General features: G+C 37.1%; 2 protein-coding genes and 1 pseudogene across 3 annotated transcripts in view; all 3 read left to right on the plus strand.

Moving 5' to 3' along the window:
• Positions 1-19926, plus strand: part of LOC128171442 (uncharacterized) — a 78586-nt pseudogene that overhangs the window by 54766 nt on the left and 3894 nt on the right.
• LOC128171394 (talin-1-like) overlaps positions 1-19926 on the plus strand; it is a 113124-nt gene that overhangs the window by 30013 nt on the left and 63185 nt on the right. The gene's annotated exons all lie outside the window — the stretch shown is intronic.
• LOC128171384 (talin-2-like) lies at positions 1186-14182 on the plus strand. Of its 2 annotated transcripts, XM_052837178.1 has the most exons (12): positions 1186-1296; positions 2571-2834; positions 3195-3278; positions 3641-3988; positions 4355-4541; positions 4677-4827; positions 5071-5164; positions 6568-6657; positions 10111-10308; positions 12102-12119; positions 13729-13894; positions 14043-14182. In XM_052837178.1, the coding sequence occupies exons 1-11, from the start codon at positions 1186-1188 to the stop codon at positions 13825-13827; spliced, it is 1644 nt and encodes a 547-aa protein (XP_052693138.1). In that variant the 3' UTR covers positions 13828-13894; positions 14043-14182. The 2 variants fall into 2 exon arrangements, with proteins under 2 accessions (XP_052693138.1, XP_052693137.1); XM_052837177.1 differs by lacking the exons at positions 13729-13894; positions 14043-14182 and having other exon boundaries at positions 12102-13679.

Consider the following 19926-nt stretch of genomic DNA (forward strand, 5'->3'; position numbering starts at 1 on the left):
TTCAATTCATTCATATATCGACGGATGTTATGTTCATTTTTGCTTAATTGTTTTTATTGAAAATAAGCTTTTGGATCTTTTTTGATGAATTATGAAGTTATCATTCAAATTGTTGAATCTCCCTACGATCATTTTAAGTAAAGCGACAATAAAATTTGAAACGAAATGCATAATCATTTTAGATGGCAATTGTTAACCGATTAGTCTGTTGGAACGACAGTTTCCGGCATTAAAAATTGGTGAGTTTGATTAGATTTTTTTCTCGAATTTAATTTTGAAATAGTTAAAATCAAAATATCGTAACGTATTAGCTGACACTTTATTTTTATCTATTTATTTTTACTTAAATTACGAACAACTTGTATCATAAATTTCTTTCAGTTTAACATACAATGTATTACAAATTCTAATGATCAAATTAAAAGTGTTTGAAAAATATTAATGATTATCATGTACGTTAATTTGGAGTGTTTAAAGAATTATACGATATACCAGTAAGATATACGAAACGGGACTTAAAGTTTACCGATTACCAAGTTATCCCTGATAATTATTGATACCTTTCATATGATATTAAGATTTTACGGCACGAAATCAAGTAAATGTTTGACAAATATTACTAAACGGACCAGCGTTTTAACTCCGCAAATGTTTAATGTCATTTGACGTCAACATGTCCTCGTCGACGTTACAGATATTTTAAACATTGCATCACAAAAATACCCATAAAATCGTTAAATTATGTGCTATAAGCAAAAGTTTAGTATTTTTATAAATAAAAAATGACAACGAATTAATTTTACGAAAAAACAAAAAATGTGAAAATTTGACCTTAAGGGCCCTTTTCTCATGACGCCAGTCAAATGACAAACAAGACACACTGAATGTTGAAACACTGATAAATGCTGGGTTATAATTGATTGGCAAAAGGTCGAGGGGTCAAATCTTCCTGTTGTGTTCTATGACTAAGCGTTGTATATGCATTCCTTCTGTTTCTCTAGAGGATTAAAGTAATGTCTAAGAATATTGTATTGTGTTTTCCAAATACAGCCGATGATTGGCTGATTGGGACTGTAGTTTTTGTAAAACCATATATGATTGGCTAAGAAAATAATAGCGTGTCCTCCTTGTATTGTTGTATTTTATTGGCTGAGACTATCACATGTTGTTCTCCTTCTACAGATCATGAATGAACAGCTGCCTCTGTTGATCCAAGGATTCCGGAGATCTGAGACAAACCAGGACAGCGCTACAGCCCAGCTACAACTGATCAATGCCAGCAAGGAATTTATACAGGTATAAAGTACAAATTGTAAGAGAGACCATTTGGCAAGAAAAAAATCAAACATTGATAGTACAATGTCTGTAAAATCTCGCTGCAGTGTTATGGGGAGAAAGGAAAATGTCTTAAAACTAAGTTTTCTGTGCTATATTTAACTTATTTTATTTATTTTATCAAAATAATATGATGTGCATCGCAGCACAGTTAAGGCTGTCAATAAACTCCGTTCAGACAAAAAGTACGGGAAATGTGCATTATGACATCACAGTATATTACAAACCTCGAAAGTATTTATTAATCTATTTATTAGTAAAATTAACTTAAACTAATCTTTTAATTAAAAACAACAAATGCTATTACTTACAATTTTGATGTCCGTTATATCGTACACACTGAAAAATAAGCGAGATGTCGTTCTCGCTGTACTACAAAATATGACGTCATATGCTTCAAAATGACGCACTAAGTTAAATCATTGAAGGCTATCGTGCAGTTTTATAGCGAAGAAAAATAAATGTCATACATTAACGGAAAAGTATAAAGGAATATTTTGTTTAAAATTATTATAAGTAGAATGCTACCTATATAGTCTTATTTTCATTTTGTTAAAAGTATGCATCGTATAAAGAAGCCACCTCGGTTTTGTATAAAATATCGTATATCTAAAATCTGAATACCTAAATAAATCACTTAATTGCAAGGGCATACACTTACCTGATCCCGACAAACTTTTACATGTGAATTTGAAATATGCTATGTAACTTAAAAACGTCTACGATCCTTGTAAAATCTTACAAATTAATTATTTTTTAATGAAATTAACCCTGTGACCTTCAAAATTATTCAACATATGCATCATAAATTACGGTTTCTACTAACAAATATTCTTATCTTAAAAAGTTCGCACCGTTTTTCAAAATCTACGATATAACATCAAGTTATTTCATAATTCAGTTGTGAATTTTGACATGATTATGCCCTTGCAATATTGAATTTTTTAAATGACCTCAAAACCACAAATACATCTGCTTGTACCATGCGACTGCCATATCACGTGACCACTATGAGCATAAAATATTGTACTGTTATATATATATTTTAGAAATATATTGCATTTGAGTGACTGTTATTGATTTTAAAAAGGACATGCCAGTTTAACTAAAGTATACGTGTTTTCATCACAAAAATTTGCCCATATTTTTATTGACCGCCTTAAATGTACTGCGATAGCTATTATAATAGACACTAGTTTCAAATCTCGGTTCACTGACCACATTTCTTCTGACAGCCTGCCAGTCAGCTGGTATCCGCCGCAAACGCCGCAGCCCCAACGGTTGGAGACCAAGCAGGGAGCATGAACATGAACCAGGCAGTGAAGACGATGACAACCGCGCTCACTGAGCTGAGAACCGCCTCAGGGAAGGCAGAGGAGATGTGTATCTCACTGGAGGTTGACGCCGCACTTGATCAGCTGACCAAACTCGACCGCGAGCTGGAGGAGTACCGCAGAGCTGCTGACAGCGGTAACCTTGTGCCACTACCTGGTGAAACGGTAAGGCCAAGAGGAAAAGGTCATGGTGATGATATTGTCAGGTCAAGGGTTAAAGGTCTTGAATCCTCAATGATAGTAGCATGTGTATACATAGTGCATTTGTTAATTGGATTATATGTAAAGTGAAGTGGATCATACGTATTACATTCAGGCCAGGGGTTAAAGGTCATGAATATTTAGTGATCGTAGCATCTGTATAGTGAAAAAGATCATCACTAAAATTGAAAGTAAAGGGTGTAAAGTATCAGATATTTTTGGATAATTATATAAATAGGAGATTTGATATTGCACAAAATAAACTTGGCTCTTAATTGTTGTTTGGTGGAATGAAGTCGATACATATTATGTTACGTATTTCAGGTGGAGGCGTCGGCCATGAAACTTGGCTCCACTTCTAAGAACATGAAATCAGCGATGGCTCAGCTACTGACGGCTGCCTCACAGGTAAACACAGATAAATGTATAATGGAGACAGACATTTTGTAGAATATATAGAGCATTTCATATATTCTGGTAATAGATGATCACTGTAAAAAAATAAGACATCACAAAAAATATGATATGCAAAAAATGAAACAAGATGACTGATGCAAATGAAAAAGTAACGTATTTACCCCCATTTTTGTAATTTTTGTGATATAAGAAAAAACGGAGTGAACAGTATAATATATATATATGACATGATTTCATTCTGTTGTGACTTTTCTTCACACATTCTTCGCTGTGGTCATTTCTCAGGGAATTGGATTTTATTTATCTATATATTTATCTATATGATATATTTCCACTATATGGTGATTTTTCAGGGCAATGAGAATTACGTGGGTGTAGCAGCCAGGGACACTGCGAACGCCCTCCGCGTGCTGACAGAAGCCACGCGCAGTGTCGCCTCAACCTCAGAAGACATCAAGGTCAGACGGCAAGTGATCGACAGCGCCCGTGACGTCATCGACAAGTCGACGCATCTACTGGAGGAGACGAAGCGAGCCATGAACGACCCAGAAAACCCTGAGAACCAGGCTAGACTTAACCAGGTGGCCAAGGCTGTGTCGAGTGCGCTCAACAGCTGTGTGAACGCCCTTCCCGGACAGAGAGACGTGGATAACGCCATCAGACAGATCACAGACTCAAGCCAGGAGCTGGCGTCCACCAAGGTACGCAGATCTGTCTGTTCAGCAGACAGTCTATCTCAGAAATAGACAAAATTTAAGTCGGAAGCAGATTTGATCTCAGAATAAGTGGATTAAGAGTCAAATGGCATCCACCGAGATAGTTACATCTATCTTAGAAATAGACGAATAGGCAACCTTATGTCAGCAATACACAAGCTTCATCTCAAATTTTAACTTGACTCATAAAAAATCACCTTTTTCACAGAAATAGTTCTCATTCTTTCAGAATTAAATTACTTCACATATGCATAGAAATCCTTATCTCATAAAAAGTAATCTTAACAAAATTACTTCATCTATGCATCATTATTAGGAATTGATTTAATTTTTCGTTCCTGTACATTGTAGTACCCGAGCACAGACCGCACGTTCCAGGAGATCCAGATCGAGAACAACAACGCCGCTGTCAATCTCAACCAGGCCGCCAGTGACATCGTCACCGCATCTCGTGGCACACCCAAACAACTTGCCGAGTCATCTCGCGAGTACAGCTCGTCTTACTCAGAGATCATCAAATCTGGACTCACCATGGCAGGTCAGTGAGAGCGAGATTCCAACAAAATCAGATACTAAAAATTTAAGGTTTGATCAAAACAGACGCGAGGCTTAAGGTGTGACATTACTGTAGAATGTAGGTACCTGTGATTGATTTTGATTGGTCAGTTTCCAGGTCTGTCCAAGGATGGAGACACACAGAACCAGATTGTGGGCGGACTGAAGAACGTCTCCATGGTTTCCAGTAAACTGCTGCTGGCCGCCAAGTCTGTGTCAGCCGATCCAAACGCTCCCAACACCAAGAATCTGCTCTCGCAGGCCGCCAGGTAGGCACTCAAATATTACCTTAAGTTTATACAATCCAATATTACATTGAGTTACTCTACATAGTCTAACCCTAAATGTGTTTGAGTTTTATCTTTAACTTTTGTTAAGTTTATAGCCCCGGAGTCATTAATTATGTGTAGTTTTGTAAAGCATGAAATAATTAAATTGAGTAAGGATTTTAAGGGTTTTGTTTCAATTTCATTGTTTGATATTTTAAACTTTTACTACATTTTGTCTGATAGAGTGGTGACAGAGAGCATTAATCAGCTGATCAACGTCTGTACTGTGTCGGCTCAAGGGCAGAAGGAGTGTGATAACGCCCTCAGACAGATACAGGTCAGTAACACCCTCCAATGTGCATGTAGTTTATATATAACCAAGGGCAGAAGGAGTGTGATAATGCCCTCAGACAGATACAGGTCAGTAACACCCTCCAATGTGTATGTAGTTTATATAACCAAGGGCAGAAGGAGTGTGATAATGCCCTCAGAATATTATTACGATAAGGACACAGACCACAATTATTTTTTCCTCTTATTCCTTTATAAAACAAAAATTCATATAAAAAATTCCACCGGCTCAAATCTATTTAAATTTGGCATAATGACAGACAAACATTAGTCCAACAACATTTCCAAAGGACAGGAAAATCAATCGAGAGGGAGCTGAGATATGGCCCCTACAATAACCCCTACCCTGCAATATCCACTTTCACTTCGGAATATTTGTAAACATTGGCCTCTTTACACCCTTCCTATTGCGCCTTTAAAGATCGATTTTCCCAATTATTTTTTTTCAAACCTTCTTCTTTCCATCCATGCCCTAAAAGGCGCCAAATTCGCCCATTTAGCACCCCTGGGAATTTTTGAAAAAAAACATACATTTTTAGAATAGAACTACTTGACTGATCAATGAGCACGGGGTAAAAATAGTGGTATGTGACCTGATAGGACACAGACCACAATTATTTTTCCCTCTTATTCCTTTATAAAACAAAAATTCATATAAAAAATTCCACCGGCTCAAATCTATTCAAATTTGGCATAATGACAGACAAACATTAGTCCAACAACATTTCCAAAGGACAGGAAAATCAATCGAGAGGGAGCTGAGATATGGCCCCTACAATAACCCCTACCCTGCAATATCCACTTTCACTTCGGAATATTTGTAAACATTGGCCTCTTTACACCCTTCCTATTGCGCCTTTAAAGATCGATTTTTCCAATTATTTTTAGCTAGTATTTTTTTTCAAACCTTCTTCTTTCCATCCATGCCCTAAAAGGCGCCAAATTCGCCCATTTAGCACCCCTGGGAATTTTTGAAAAAAAACATACATTTTTAGAATAGAACTACTTGACTGATCAATGAGCACGGGGTAAAATAGTGGTATGTGACCATAAGAGTGAGAAAGAAGTTGTAGAGTATGGCTTTATGACACTGTTGTAAGTAAGATTCAGAAATCACATAACTTATCCTTAAAAGACATCTCTTCATCCTTCTGATTTTACAGATGAATTACTCCTTCATCCTCATAGCAAAATCATTATTTGTAGTGAATTCCTCAGATTTATACTCCTTTCCTCTTAAGCCCTTTCCCTCCAAACTGAAAATGAAAATGTTAAAGATATGTATTTTATTATAAAGATTTGAGCCGTGTAAGAATCTATGCTGTACAATGCTTCTCTATGCTCAGTATGCCTTTTTTTTTTTAATGCTGTAATGCTGTGTTATTGTAGATGATGAAATCTATGCTGGAGAGTGCCAATGAGCCAGTGACGGACCTGTCGTATTTCGAATGTCTGGACTCCGTCATGGAGAAATCTAAGGTAGGTAACTCATTCCTCGCCTGTATCACAATGTCTGTGGCGCGGAGAGTGAACTCTCAGAATGTATCCAAGAACTAAGTCGCATGATGGCTGACTGTCGGAGTAGAGTAGAAAGTGATGCTTTATCAGTTTTTGACTTTTTTGTGTAGAGAATGAATCTGTGAAAATCTCTTTGTCTTGTATATAGAATGAAGTTAAGGTTTGTTTTCATTCGTCTTCATGTTACTTACAAACCTTTGCAATAAAAATTCATATCTTTGTTAATGGCTGAATAATGTATAACTAGAATTTCCCCAAATCCTACTAGATTAATATTTAATTTTGTTTTTTTTTTATTTAAACCTTTTAACATTTACAGCCATCTATATTATGAATTATTTATGAATGCCAATATCTGATTGGCTAATCATTTCTAAACTTTTTTGAATGCTATTGACTGATTGGCTGATTGTAAATTAACTGTTTTGAATTCTGTAAACTGATTGGCTGTTTGTATAATACTGTTTTGAATGCTATCGACTGATTGGCTGATTTTGTGAGGATTTTATCACAGGACCAAGTCTGGGTAAATCTCACCTTCTTCTTGTATCTCTTCTATTTTTGTTGTACCCAGAAAGCTTATAACAGACATGCTCAACACCCCACCTCCACGCTCACTCACACCCCCCACCCTCACAAAAAATCTTGGGTTGATCACATCGTTTTATATTTGCTCACAGAACACATAATCACACACTATCCTAACCTCTGAACTTCACTTGTATTTCAAATGAAACACCCAACCTTCTCAAATGAACTTAATGAAACTTCGAGTGAATGAAAAAACAGTCATTTTGAATGTACATGTCACAGTTAATGGGCCAGTAATTAGTGTAAGGTCGTTATATTGACAATGTACATGTCACAGTTTATGGGCCAGTAATTAGTTAAAAGTCGTTATATTGGCAATGTACATGTCACAGTTTATGGGCCAGTAATTAGTGTAAGGTCGTTATATTGGCAATGTACATGTCACAGTTGATGGGCCAGTAATTAGTGTAAAGTCGTTATATTGACAATGTACATGTCACAGTTGATTGGCCAGTAATTAGTGTAAGGTCGTTATATTGACAATGTACATGTCACAGTTGATGGGCCAGTAATTAGTGTAAGGTCGTTATATTGACAATGTACATGTCACAGTTGATGGGCCAGTAATTAGTGTAAGGTCGTTATATTGACAATGTACATGTCACAGTTGATGGGTCAGTAATTAGTGTAAGGTCGTTATATTGACAATGTACATGTCACAGTTGATGGGCCAGTAATTAGTGTAAGGTCATTATATTGACAATGTACATGTGATAGTTGATGGGCCAGTAATTAGTTTAAGGTCGTTATATTGACAATGTACATGTCACAGTTGATGGGCCAGTAATTAGTGTAAGGTCGTTATATTGACAATATTGACCTTGTTCTGTGTTCCCACAAACTACAGGGTTTTTCAGGGTCAGGGTTCAGCCATGTGAAGGGGGGAGGGGGGGGGGAACTGGTGCTTTTTCAATGTTATCTTGATTTAGACCTGTTTTTCTATGAACTATTTCTGGGGTTGTGGGTGTTTTTTTCCACTTTGTCTCTGTCAATTTCATCATCAGTTGTGCATGTTTGTTGTCATTTTTTTTTGTGTCAGCCTTTGTTGTTTTGATAATTGATTATAATCCCCCCCCCCCCCCCAAAAAAAAAAAAAATTGTGGAAATGACTTCTATGTCATGTTTTGATAAAAAAAAATATAGCTAGTGCTTTATGCATACACATATGTGAAAATGGAAAAATTATATTGTATTTATTCATTAATTAGATAAGTAGAAAATGACCAAGCTAGTTACTGTACATGTACCTGGAAATACTTTGTATTAAGCTTATTGTATATTTCTCTTGTTTATCTGTACTAAGTACATAGCTGGACAGCATACATGTGATATACAGAGAGAATTAACAGTGCAGCTATCATCTTACAAGCTCTAGATTGTTTGTTCTTCCTCTGGAAAAATTAAATGAAATATGTTGTTGGTTTAATTTTAAAATATCTTTAGAAACTTCATTTCATAGGATCTGAGGTTTCAAGGCTTTGTAAATTCATGACAAATTTCATTTTATAGTATGGGTTGCCTTTGTGATAATCAGATACTAATATGATCATATGTATTTTTTAAAATTCAGTTTCGGTAATTTTGCTAAAATAAGCATTTATAAAGAACAGATTTCTTCCCCAATGTACAATCCCAGAACCCAATATAGAGAAAGCATGTACGTGTGTTAACATTAACCCCCCCCCCTGTCTGTTGTCTGTCAACATTATGTTGTGTGTTGTTTTGTTGTTTGTTGCATGTTTAAGCCTGAACACTCATTGCAACAGTGTCTTCTCAAATACTATATGATGGTCCCCTAATAAGCCTAACTGTCAATCAGAGAATTGGCCTTGATGTCAATCTGAGATCAGAAGTGAGCGAGTCTCTGGCCCTGAGCTTGGTCCCTTCCCATGTCTGTGGCGAGTCTCTGGCCCTGAGTTTGGTCCCTCCACCTGTCTGTACTCAAATACTATATGATGGCCCCCTAATAAGCCTAACTGTCAATCAGAGAATGAGCAAGTTGAGATTTTCTGGCCCTGAGCTTGGTTCCTTCGCCTGTCTGTGCGTACTACATGTAAATGTTTACAACTCCTCTCTCCTTGGTATTGTTTTTAATATGAAAAAACTCAGACAATTTGAGGCTTTAAATGTGAATTACATTTTTGGATGCATGTAATATTTGCTTTATTCTGATGATATTGATCTCCTATAAGTTGACCAGTATATGTATTGATGATATTGATCTCCTATAAGTTGACCAGTATATGTATTGATGATATTGATCTCCTATAAGTTGACCAGTATATGTATTGATGATATTGATCTCCTATAAGTTGACCAGTATATGTGTTGATGATATTGATCTCCTATAAGTTGACCAGTATATGTGTTGATGATATTGATCTCCTATTAGTTGACCAGTATATGTGTTGATGATATTGATCTCCTATAAGTTGACCAGTATATGTATTGATGATATTGATCTCCTATAAGTTGACCAGTATATGTATTGATGTTATTGGTCTCCTATAAGTTGACCAGTATATGTATTGATGATATTGATCTCCTATAAGTTCACCAGTATATGTATTGATGATATTGATCTCCTATAAGTTCACCAGTATATGTATTGATGATATTGATCTCCTATAAGTTCACCAGTATATGTATTGATGATGTGTTTGATGAATCATTAAGCCAACTGTATCACTCATAAATCATACTGACATTATACCTGTCATACCACTTCAGATTTAATAATATTTTGAATGGTAAGTTAATATCTGGATCAGTTAATTAGTTAATTACTGGATTAACTAACTGGCCCCTCTTTCTGTCCTGCAGCTGTTGGGAGACTCTATGACTGGGATCACGAACCACGCCAAGAAGGGCGACCTGGAGAACTTCTGTGACTCCGTGGGGAACTTCTCAACATCTGTTTGTGGACCCGGGCTGGTGGACCAGTCCCAGTTTGCCCGGGCTAACCAAGCCATACAGATGGCGTGTCAGAACCTGGTTAACCCGGCCAGCTCCCAGCAACAGGTACGTCGTTAATCAGTGGTTCATTAGTGGAGGACTAATGACTTACTAATGGACCTGTATAGAGCCTGGTCAATCAATCCCTGTAGGAGTTTATACAGATCCAATGTTGGACCAGTCAGATTGCGATACATGGCATCAATTCTCAAACCTCTATATTGCCCCCTGAATGAGCTTATTGAGCCAACTGGTGATAACATCATTATTGCCCCTCTTTGAATGAGCTTATTGAGCCGACTGGTGATAACATCATTATTGCCCCTCTTTGAATGAGCTTATTGAGCTGACTGGTGACAACATCATTATTGCCCCTCTTTGAATGAGCTTATGTTGTATTAGAATTTATTTCATAATTCCCAATAACCACAAAGTTCAGGACATAATATAAGCAAACTTTTTTTACGTGAATGTTTAAGATTTAAATTTTCAGTGAAATGGGAGGTAATTTTCAAAGATAATTTCATTTTATTCTTAACAATTGAGGTTATAATAAGACATCATTTTTTGCAAAAAGAATTAAGTTTTTAGACAAACTGACTGCTTGTAGCAGAACCTGTCTGAGTTACATATATCTCAAGGAAGTATCTCCTTATATATCCTGCTATAGGAGCTGTTTGATTACAGACTATCTGCCTTAGAGCCATAACTCTGTATTCTGTGGCTAAAGTAACCTGGCTTCTAGCAGATCAATGATGCTCCTTGATATATAACAGGATTTAAAGCAGTGTACTTCTATCAAGACCAACTCACTCAGAATCCATACAGCATAATTTACCCCTTCTCCTCCTCTCCAAAATTTATTGCTGTAAATAAATCATTTGCTTTATAACAACAAAGAAACTATATGATTTGTATGTGCATTGATTTATTAATATACAATTGGAAAGCCCCCTTTTAGAATTGGTGAAATCAAATCATAGCACATTGTTCTGTCCTCATTTGTTGGTTATTTTGATTTATTTCAATAATCAAAGTAAATTGATTTCCTTTTTGTCCTTTGTTTAGTATTACATGGCGGAAAGCTGTAGGTCAATGGTAGGTGACCTTTCACCCCTTGGGTCATGACCTTGGGGTCACATAACCCTGTGCATTGTGTCCCTTAGTTACCGTGTAGATCTGTGTGTGGAATGTTTATTATCTTTTTCAAAATATTTTTTTTGGTTAAATTGCGTACACAGAGCTATTTACAGCCATATTGTTGTTTAAAGACAAAACAAAATCTGGGTTAAGGTCATGAAAAATTTTGGCTCAAGGTCGTTGTTTTTTTTTTGTGCTTAATGATTAGTTACATTTTGTCAATTTTTTAAGTCTTCTATTTCATGCTTTATTGATTGAGTACATTTTTAAGAAAGTTAAGAAAGATTTGTTGTAGCATTAATTTATTACATGGCTAATATTGTATTTGCAACATTTTTTGTTTAAACAGCTTCTATTGTTTGATAGAAAGAAGGTACAGCGGGTAACAATGTCTGGGTCATTCCAACTCGTATGCGACTTTAAATATCTCCATAATTATTCATGTTGTCAGATTTTTTATGATCAACTTCATTCTCTTTAATTAAACATATTTATATTTCAAATTACCATTGTATTTAAAATATTCAACATACAAGAACACAATTTTCTATGATCTTAGAAAAATCTTACTCACTTTTATGTTTGTGCTTTAGAGATACTTTGGTTCATTCATATTCATGAGTTGTATTTTTCTTTCATACACAGAGATTTAAATATTCATTATATTAGGTACATGCATATTTATGTATATTTTCTCTTTTGTATCACACGCTTTTCAGAGGCGGTCTCTGCATGATGTAAGATATCACGACGTAATTGTATACTTCCCAGAATTCTGTAAACTTCCTGTCCATATAACACGTAGAATCATTATACTGTTGTGTAAGCTTCTCTGTAGAGAGTTCGTCTGTATGACTGGTAGCCATGGTAACACATTTCTTGTTGTTAAAGAGGAGCTTCATTGTGAAAATTAAATCATTTTCTGTTACATTTTTCATCAGACATCTTGACAAGGGGATCGATTAAAATGTTATACTGTTGCCTAGTAACAGTTACCATGGTACTGTGTGTATCCCCGTAGGAACTGTGTATCTATCATATGAACTTTGTATATCTGTAGTGATTGTATAGACTCGGCGAGATTGAACTCGCTAGAACTTGATTATCTCAACCTCTGCAATTAGGGTACATCAGTAGGTTAAACGTGTCTCAACTGCAGGCAATTTCTATTTTACTTTTATACAGACTGAATTAGATTTTCTTTGTAGCTGGCAGTTTTCTCAACCTCAAAAGGTTAGACTTGCCAGGACTCGGGGATATTGACCATATTAACTATAGTTAGTAGGGATTTCTTTTCTAGTGATAAATGTTAGTGTATATAGTCCTCAGTCTTCACCTCAGTAGTGTTCTAAAGGACGTAGATAGTCTGGTTCGACATCTGTTATCTAGTGATATAGGTTAGATAGAGTCTTGTGTCTCTCTTTGTTTTCTGCAGTGTTACAGGCCTTCTTGCCTACATACTGTCCTGTAGAAACACTGTCTTATTGTTTCCACGGAAACCATAGAGCAGCAAAGTTTATTACGTTCATTGTCACTGTTATATAGTGTAGGGCAACAATTCAATAGTGTCTGTTCATGGTCTCTGTTATATAGTGTAGAGCAACAATCAATAGTCTCTGTTCACCGTCTCTGTTATATAGTGTAGAGCAACAATTCAGTAGTCTCTGTTCATGATCACACAGAATCTAGATACATCACAGACGATATGATTAAAACGACATTACGTATCGTGATAGAAGTTTAGACAAGATTGTTAAATAGTTCACACTGTGTATCGTTAAGGTTGAAATTCACTCCGTATCACCTGTATCTTACATGTTACTGTGTATCATATATCATATATATCATAGAATCGGGAACAGCGCTAAGTGGGGGTTGCTATTTACTTTACTAACATGTATTGCTGGAGAAAGCGTATCTGAGTTAACAGAATTGTATCATGTATCAAGAAATATCGAAGTTAACAGAATTGTATCGTGTATCAAAAAATATCAGAGAAATAACATCTACAGCAGTGTATCAGGAAAAACAGATATATGTGTGTATATCTCAATGTTAGAAGTTTGTGAGGTATCAGGCTATGTATCATATATATATACAAGCAACATCTTGTGTTCTACGTGAAAAAATACTTTGATGAATGGAGGAGATTATCTACTTTTCATACCTTTGCCAAGATCTAAAATCAGTTTTGTATTAAGAATTAAAATATTTTAACTAACAATTTTACTTCATACACAGAGTGAACTTGTAATGACTTTGCTTTGATTAACTTGTAATTATTTCTAACCTTGTCACCAGGATGTGTTTTGTTTAGAGATGATTTAGAGTTTTCTCCCCTTGTAGGTGTTGTCAACAGCAACAGTGGTTGCTAAGCACACGTCGGCCCTGTGTAACGTACGCCTGTCACCTGGCCTCCAGCAAGACCTCCAATCATGTCGCTAAGCGACACTTTGTACAGAGTGCCAAGGACGTTGCCAACAGTACAGCCAACCTGGTCAAGGCCATCAAGGTGAGTGTCAAGGTCAAATGTCAAAATTTTAAGTGTATATTTCTATTTGTTATAATTTGTGTCTGTTTAGATTGTATGAAATTTCTTATGGGTTTTGTACCTTAAGCTTCCCAAAGATTTAAATGATATTACTGACATCATTATTCAGGCGCTGGACCAAGATTTCACAGAGGAGAACCGCCAGCGATGTGCGGAGGCCGCCAAACCACTGACAGATGCAGTGGATGAACTCACCACATTTGCCTCCTCTCCCGAGTTTGCCAGCATGCCAGCCAAGATCAGCCCAGAGGTAATTACAGTAAATGAAAAGCTATCGATAAATACAGGTAGTAAGACAGCTAGTGATATATAGCAGATAGCTACTAAGTTAGCTACATAAAGCAGACAGTAAGCAAGTTAAAGCACCCAACTAACAGGATTCTGTTGTCCTGTAAAACCCCATATTAGAAATGTACTTGAATATGTTCATGGTGGGGTTTCATAATTCAAGAAAGTTTTATGCAGTTATTCCTAATTTTCTGGGACAAGACACACAGATGACTTATCTGTATATATATGTAGGCAAGGAAGGCCCAAGAGCCCATTGTGTCGGCAGGTAAGGCGATGATCGATGGAGCGTGTCACATGGTGACGGCCGCCAAACAGCTGGCTGTCAATCCCAAGGACCCGCCCATTTACCAACTGTACTCCAACCACTCCAAGAGTGTGTCCGAGGCCATCAAACGACTCGTGTCCTCCATCAAGTAAGTTTGTCCACCATCAGTAAGTCTTTCCTTCATCAAGTAAGTGTATAGTGCAAGTCTTTATTATAATGCCAGCTCCTAACGTTGGTCAGCATTTCTAGATTTACAAAAGTGTTAGCTCTTCAATAGCCTGGTTCATTCCTAAAAGTGATTTTAAATTTTCGGACATGTATATTATTGTATTTTACTGTATTTCTGTGTACCTGGATTTTAATTTGTTTGAGGTCCATTCCACTTTACATCCATTATTTCTTGACACATATTATAGTATTTAAGTGTATACTTTCAAGGAATGTAAAAATCTTGAACTGAACATATATCCTGTAAAACATCAGGACCTGTTTGATCTGTATATTTCAGGGACTGTGCGCCGGGTCAGCGTGAGTGTGACGAGTCGATCGACAAACTGAACCGCTCCATCCGCGACCTGGACCACGCCTCACTGGCTGCCATCAGTCAGAGTCTACAGCAACGGACCGAGAAATCCCTCAGGGTCAGTACTTATTCCACCCAAAACCACCTTTTCCCCATCCACCAATATGTCTCCATGTGTCCAGATTTGTAAATAATCAACCCCTCATTCCCAATATCTAGATATTTAAGTTTTCAAATCTTCCCTTTCATGTCTAGATTTTTAAAGTATCACCCCCTCCCTTGTTTCAACAGTTTAACAGATTTATTTGATAGTTCACCTTCCCCCCCCTTCATTAAGATTTTAAAGTAATCAAAATATGCTCAATTTTCAATATTCATAAATAATCATTAATTATTATTGTTGAATGGTATTATAGGGATTCCAAGAACAGATGATTGGGAGTGCAAGAGAAATCCATGACCTTTGTTCCAAGGTCAAGGACTCAGCTAAAGCAGAGCCGGAGAATCTGGGTCACAGGGTCAGTATACAGAGCATCGGTTGTGATATTTAATACTTATTATGTGAGATGACATGGCTCATTTTCTTCTCTGTGAAATTTGAATGATAATCCAAAATAATAATGGCCATTTTTTACATGCCTTTTGTTAGCACAATGTACACATAGGTAGGTAATAAATTTTGAGACCACCTGTATCTACAGGTGACAATGATGGCCAGCTACTTCGGCCCACTCTCGGACGGTGCTGTAGGTGCCGCCTTGCTGATCCAGAATTCCAAACAACAGACCCACATCCTGGACCTGACTAAGACCGTGGCCGAGTCGGCACTTCAGTTCATGTACTCCTGTAAGGAAGGGTGAGGCAACCCTAAGGTAGGTGTACCATAAGATAGAAGGGGGAATGTACCTTAAGATGGAAGGGAGGGGTGTACCTTAAGATGGAAGGGAGGGGTGTACCTTTAGAAGGGGGAGTGTACCTTAAGGTAGAAGGGGTAGTGAACCAAAGATAGAAGGGGTAGGCAACCCTAGGTAGGTGTACAGTAAGAGAGAAGAGGAATGAGCTTACAGAAAAAAGGGGGAGTGTGTACCTTATAGAAGGAGAGTGTACCTTAAGATAGGAGGGGGAGGCAACCCAAAGATAAGATAGAGAGGTTAGAGTATCGTAAGATAAAAAGAGGAGGCATGTTTAAGTCTGGACTTCATAGCAAATCCTTACAATAGACAAGTGTGTGCACGGACCTTCTGTAGACTACAATATCTTGTTTTATGTTGTAGGCCCCGAAGCACACCCATGATAACATTGACACAGCAGCTGACAACACAATGGACGTCGTACAGGACCTGTTACAGTCTCTGGAGGAGGCCGCCTCACAGGCCGGCGTAGTCAACAGTATGATAGAGAAACTCACCAAATCAATCACTAAGGTAGATACAATCTTTACCTCACCAAATCAATCACCAAGGTAGGTACAATCTTTACCTCACCAAATCAATCACCAAGGTAGGTACAATCTTTATCTCACCAAATCAATCACCAAGGTAGGTACAATCTTTATCTCACCAAATCAATCACCAAGGTAGGTACAATCTTTACCTCACCAAATCAATCACCAAGGTAGAGTGAGTGAGAGAGAGAGATTACATCTTTGAGAGTAAGATATATTTAGTACATGTACATGTTTAATGGAGTTTGTCTGAAAGAGATAAATAGAGAGAGAGAGAGAGAGAGAGAGAGAGCAAAAATACATGTTTAGAAGAGAAATCCAAGGAGATAGAGAAAAAGGATTTGTTAGAAAAAAAAATCTGAGGGAAAGGAGGAATAAGATCTAGAGAGCAATTGTACATGAGAGATAGAGAGAAAGAAAGAGAGAGAGAGAGTGCATGTTTAGCAGTAAAATTATGAGAAACAGAGATTGAGAGAAAGAGAGAAATAGAAATAGCAGAAGTACCCCCCGGTAGATGTAAGTTAAATTGAGACAGTAAGTACCCAGTAATTGAATTGAACTAAATTGAGACGTGTACTCTACATCTTATTTTATTGTTATCTCTCTGACTTTCTTTGCTAGATAATCATATAGTACTCTTTCTCAATTATGTACACATCCAAGAGAGAGAAACAGAGAGAAATAAATGTAATGTAGGGATAAAGAGAGAGAGAGAGAGAGAGAGAGAGAGAGAGAAACAGAGAGAAAGAAATGTAATGTAGGGATAAAAAAAACAGAGAGAGAGAGCACCTCTTTCTCACTCAGCAATCTTTTGTTGTATTTTATCTACTGGTTGAGTGTCTCTATAATCAGAACCAGAATGATGGACCATCAGTTATCTAAGTTGGGAAAATATAGTATCTCTTAAAAAAAACCCATCTGCTTTAAACTAAAATATTTCTTATATAATTTGACACTGACACTATAAAGCAATAATAATTCTAAAACTCCTCATTTTCATTCAACAGGTTGTGACCCAGACCGCCAACATCATGGACACAGCAAGCTCCCAATACATCACAGCAAGCTCCCAATACATCACAGCAAGCTCCCAATACATCACAGCAAGCTCCCCATACTGAGTAAATCAGTGTTCTAAGTGTCCGGGGGACACAGCGTACTATTGTGTATTGTGTCCATGTGATCTGTGTCCCCAGTGTAAAGAGAACCATGTAAAAGATCTCCAAACAATAGACCATGATGTTGTGTCACACCGTGATAAAATCAACTACATCCAAACACAAGAGATCTGTGTGAGACACCCTAGCCATGTTTATACAAAGTACTGTGAACCTTGTGAACTCCCTGTCTGTTACCATTGCAGAAAACATAGGAGACACACTCAGATAGATGTTAAAACAGCCTATAAAACAAAGCGACAACAACACAGAGGAACCATTCACACCATCAGAAGTGAGGCTCTCTTTTACAGACCTGTTCTCCTGACAGGAATCAAAGCTGATGTCAAAACCTGTCACACAGAATTCTCCCTCTATCAATCAGAGATGTTAACAAAGGCCCAGGGACTGACGGATCTCATTGACTGTGTGGTATATGATCTATTGAACAATGTGTTGTGTTACTTTGATTTCAAACACAGATGTAAAAAAAACAAAAGATAAAAATGAGCAGACATATTGTCAGACTAAGGAGATATGAACACAGATATGTACAGCCAGCATTCACATTCAGTGTGCTACAATTCCTCTCATTCACAAAGACAGCCCTCCCCCAGATACATCTTACACTCCACACCAGCCAGCTCTCCATGACTGAGTCACTCAACAAGGAGGATGTGATGGAGTTACTGAGTGCAATCCAAATCACAGAGAGAGGAAACCAACGCGTAGGAAACCAGTGTCTGCTGAAACTGACGTCTGGTGCTGAGCTCCATCAATCTCTCGCACTGACAGGTTTTTATGGTTGTCAACACAGTTCCTGTGTGACATCAGACCGGGTCTGGGTCAGTGATAGAAACAATCTCATGTTGACAGACACAACAGGTGTCCCTCTACATCGTGTGGAGGATTCATGTGGTGGTTTTGGATTACACACAGTGAACAGTGAGAGTGAACTGATTTATATAGATAGGAATTATAACATCAACAAACTGTCAAAGGATATGAAAACAACCACCACATCTATAGAGAGAACAGACTCTACATAAAGACCACGGTATGTGTACTGGTCCCCGTCCACTGGGGATCTACTGGTCGGGATGTATAACAATGATACAAAGACAGGCAAGGTAACCCGGTACAACCAGAGTGGACAACTCACACAAACCATACAGCATGACAACACAGGACGGGAACTGTATAGTGAACCTAACTATATAACAGAGAACAACAATGAAGATGTCGTGGTGTCTGACTGGGACTATATCTCTAGGTCTGGTGCTGTAGTGGTGACAGAGCGTGGAGGAAGACATCGTTTCTCCTACACAGGACATCCATCAGGATCACGACTAGTGCCATTAGGAATCTGTACTGACGCGCTGTCACACATCCTGGTGTGTGATGTTATAACCCACACGGTACAGATGATAAATAAGGACGGTCAGTTCCTGTCACATCTACTGACAAAATCACAAGAGATGGGTGAATCATGGAGCCTGAGGTATGATGTCAACACTCACCGTCTCTGGGTCGGATCAGGATCACGGGACAACAAGGTGTGTGTCTACAGGTATATCACCAGACAGGACGCTCTGACAGGTAAGTCTGAGTCATTATCATTCACATTAATTGGATATAGATAACTAAGACACACAGTCCGTGTTAATTATCAGTCAATAAGATACATGTAAGACATGTTTATCTGTGTGATTGTTTGTCAATATAAACAACTAATTGTTACAGTGTTAGCTGTATCTACCAGTCATTGGGATTCAGTGTTTATCTAAAATAAACAGAACTTTGTTACAATATTTTATTAATTAAATGTACAGTTACATGTCATTGTATTTAGTGAATAGAAATAGCAGGTTGCTGTATTTAATTATGAAATATATAGAGTGACACATGTATTTGTAATCAGTTATTTTGTGACATGTTAATTGACTTAATTTAATTAATTAGACAAATGATAAAGCAAGTGTCATGGTAATCAGGTTAAAGTTTTAATTTGTAGATGTAGCTCTATCATTACATATACTGTATGTTATTAATTAATTAACAGATAATTAATGCGTTGTTGTAGATGAACACAGACCCCTTCCTGATGGAGACACCCGATACACGACACCTCGTCAAAACAAAAGTCATCAACTAAACGAAAGTAAAACTCACTGACGCATGTATTTGTAATCAGTTGTTTTGTTACATATGAATTGACCTAATTTGATTAATTAGACAAAAATCAAAGCAAGTGTCATAGTAATCAGGTTAAAGTTTTAATTTGTAGATCTATGTAGCTCTATCGTTACATAT

This window comes from Crassostrea angulata, chromosome 2, assembly GCF_025612915.1.
Source record: "Crassostrea angulata isolate pt1a10 chromosome 2, ASM2561291v2, whole genome shotgun sequence".
Lineage (NCBI taxonomy): Eukaryota > Metazoa > Mollusca > Bivalvia > Ostreida > Ostreidae > Magallana > Magallana angulata.

Coding starts and splice junctions, on each gene's coding strand:
- LOC128171384 (XM_052837177.1), top strand. CDS start 1,186: ATGAATGAACAGCTGCCTCTGTTGATCCAAGGATTCCGGAGATCTGAG. Junction 3,279..3,640: donor TACTGACGGCTGCCTCACAG/GTAAACACAGAT, acceptor GTGATTTTTCAG/GGCAATGAGAATTACGTGGG. Junction 4,828..5,070: donor CTGCTCTCGCAGGCCGCCAG/GTAGGCACTCAA, acceptor TTTGTCTGATAG/AGTGGTGACAGAGAGCATTA.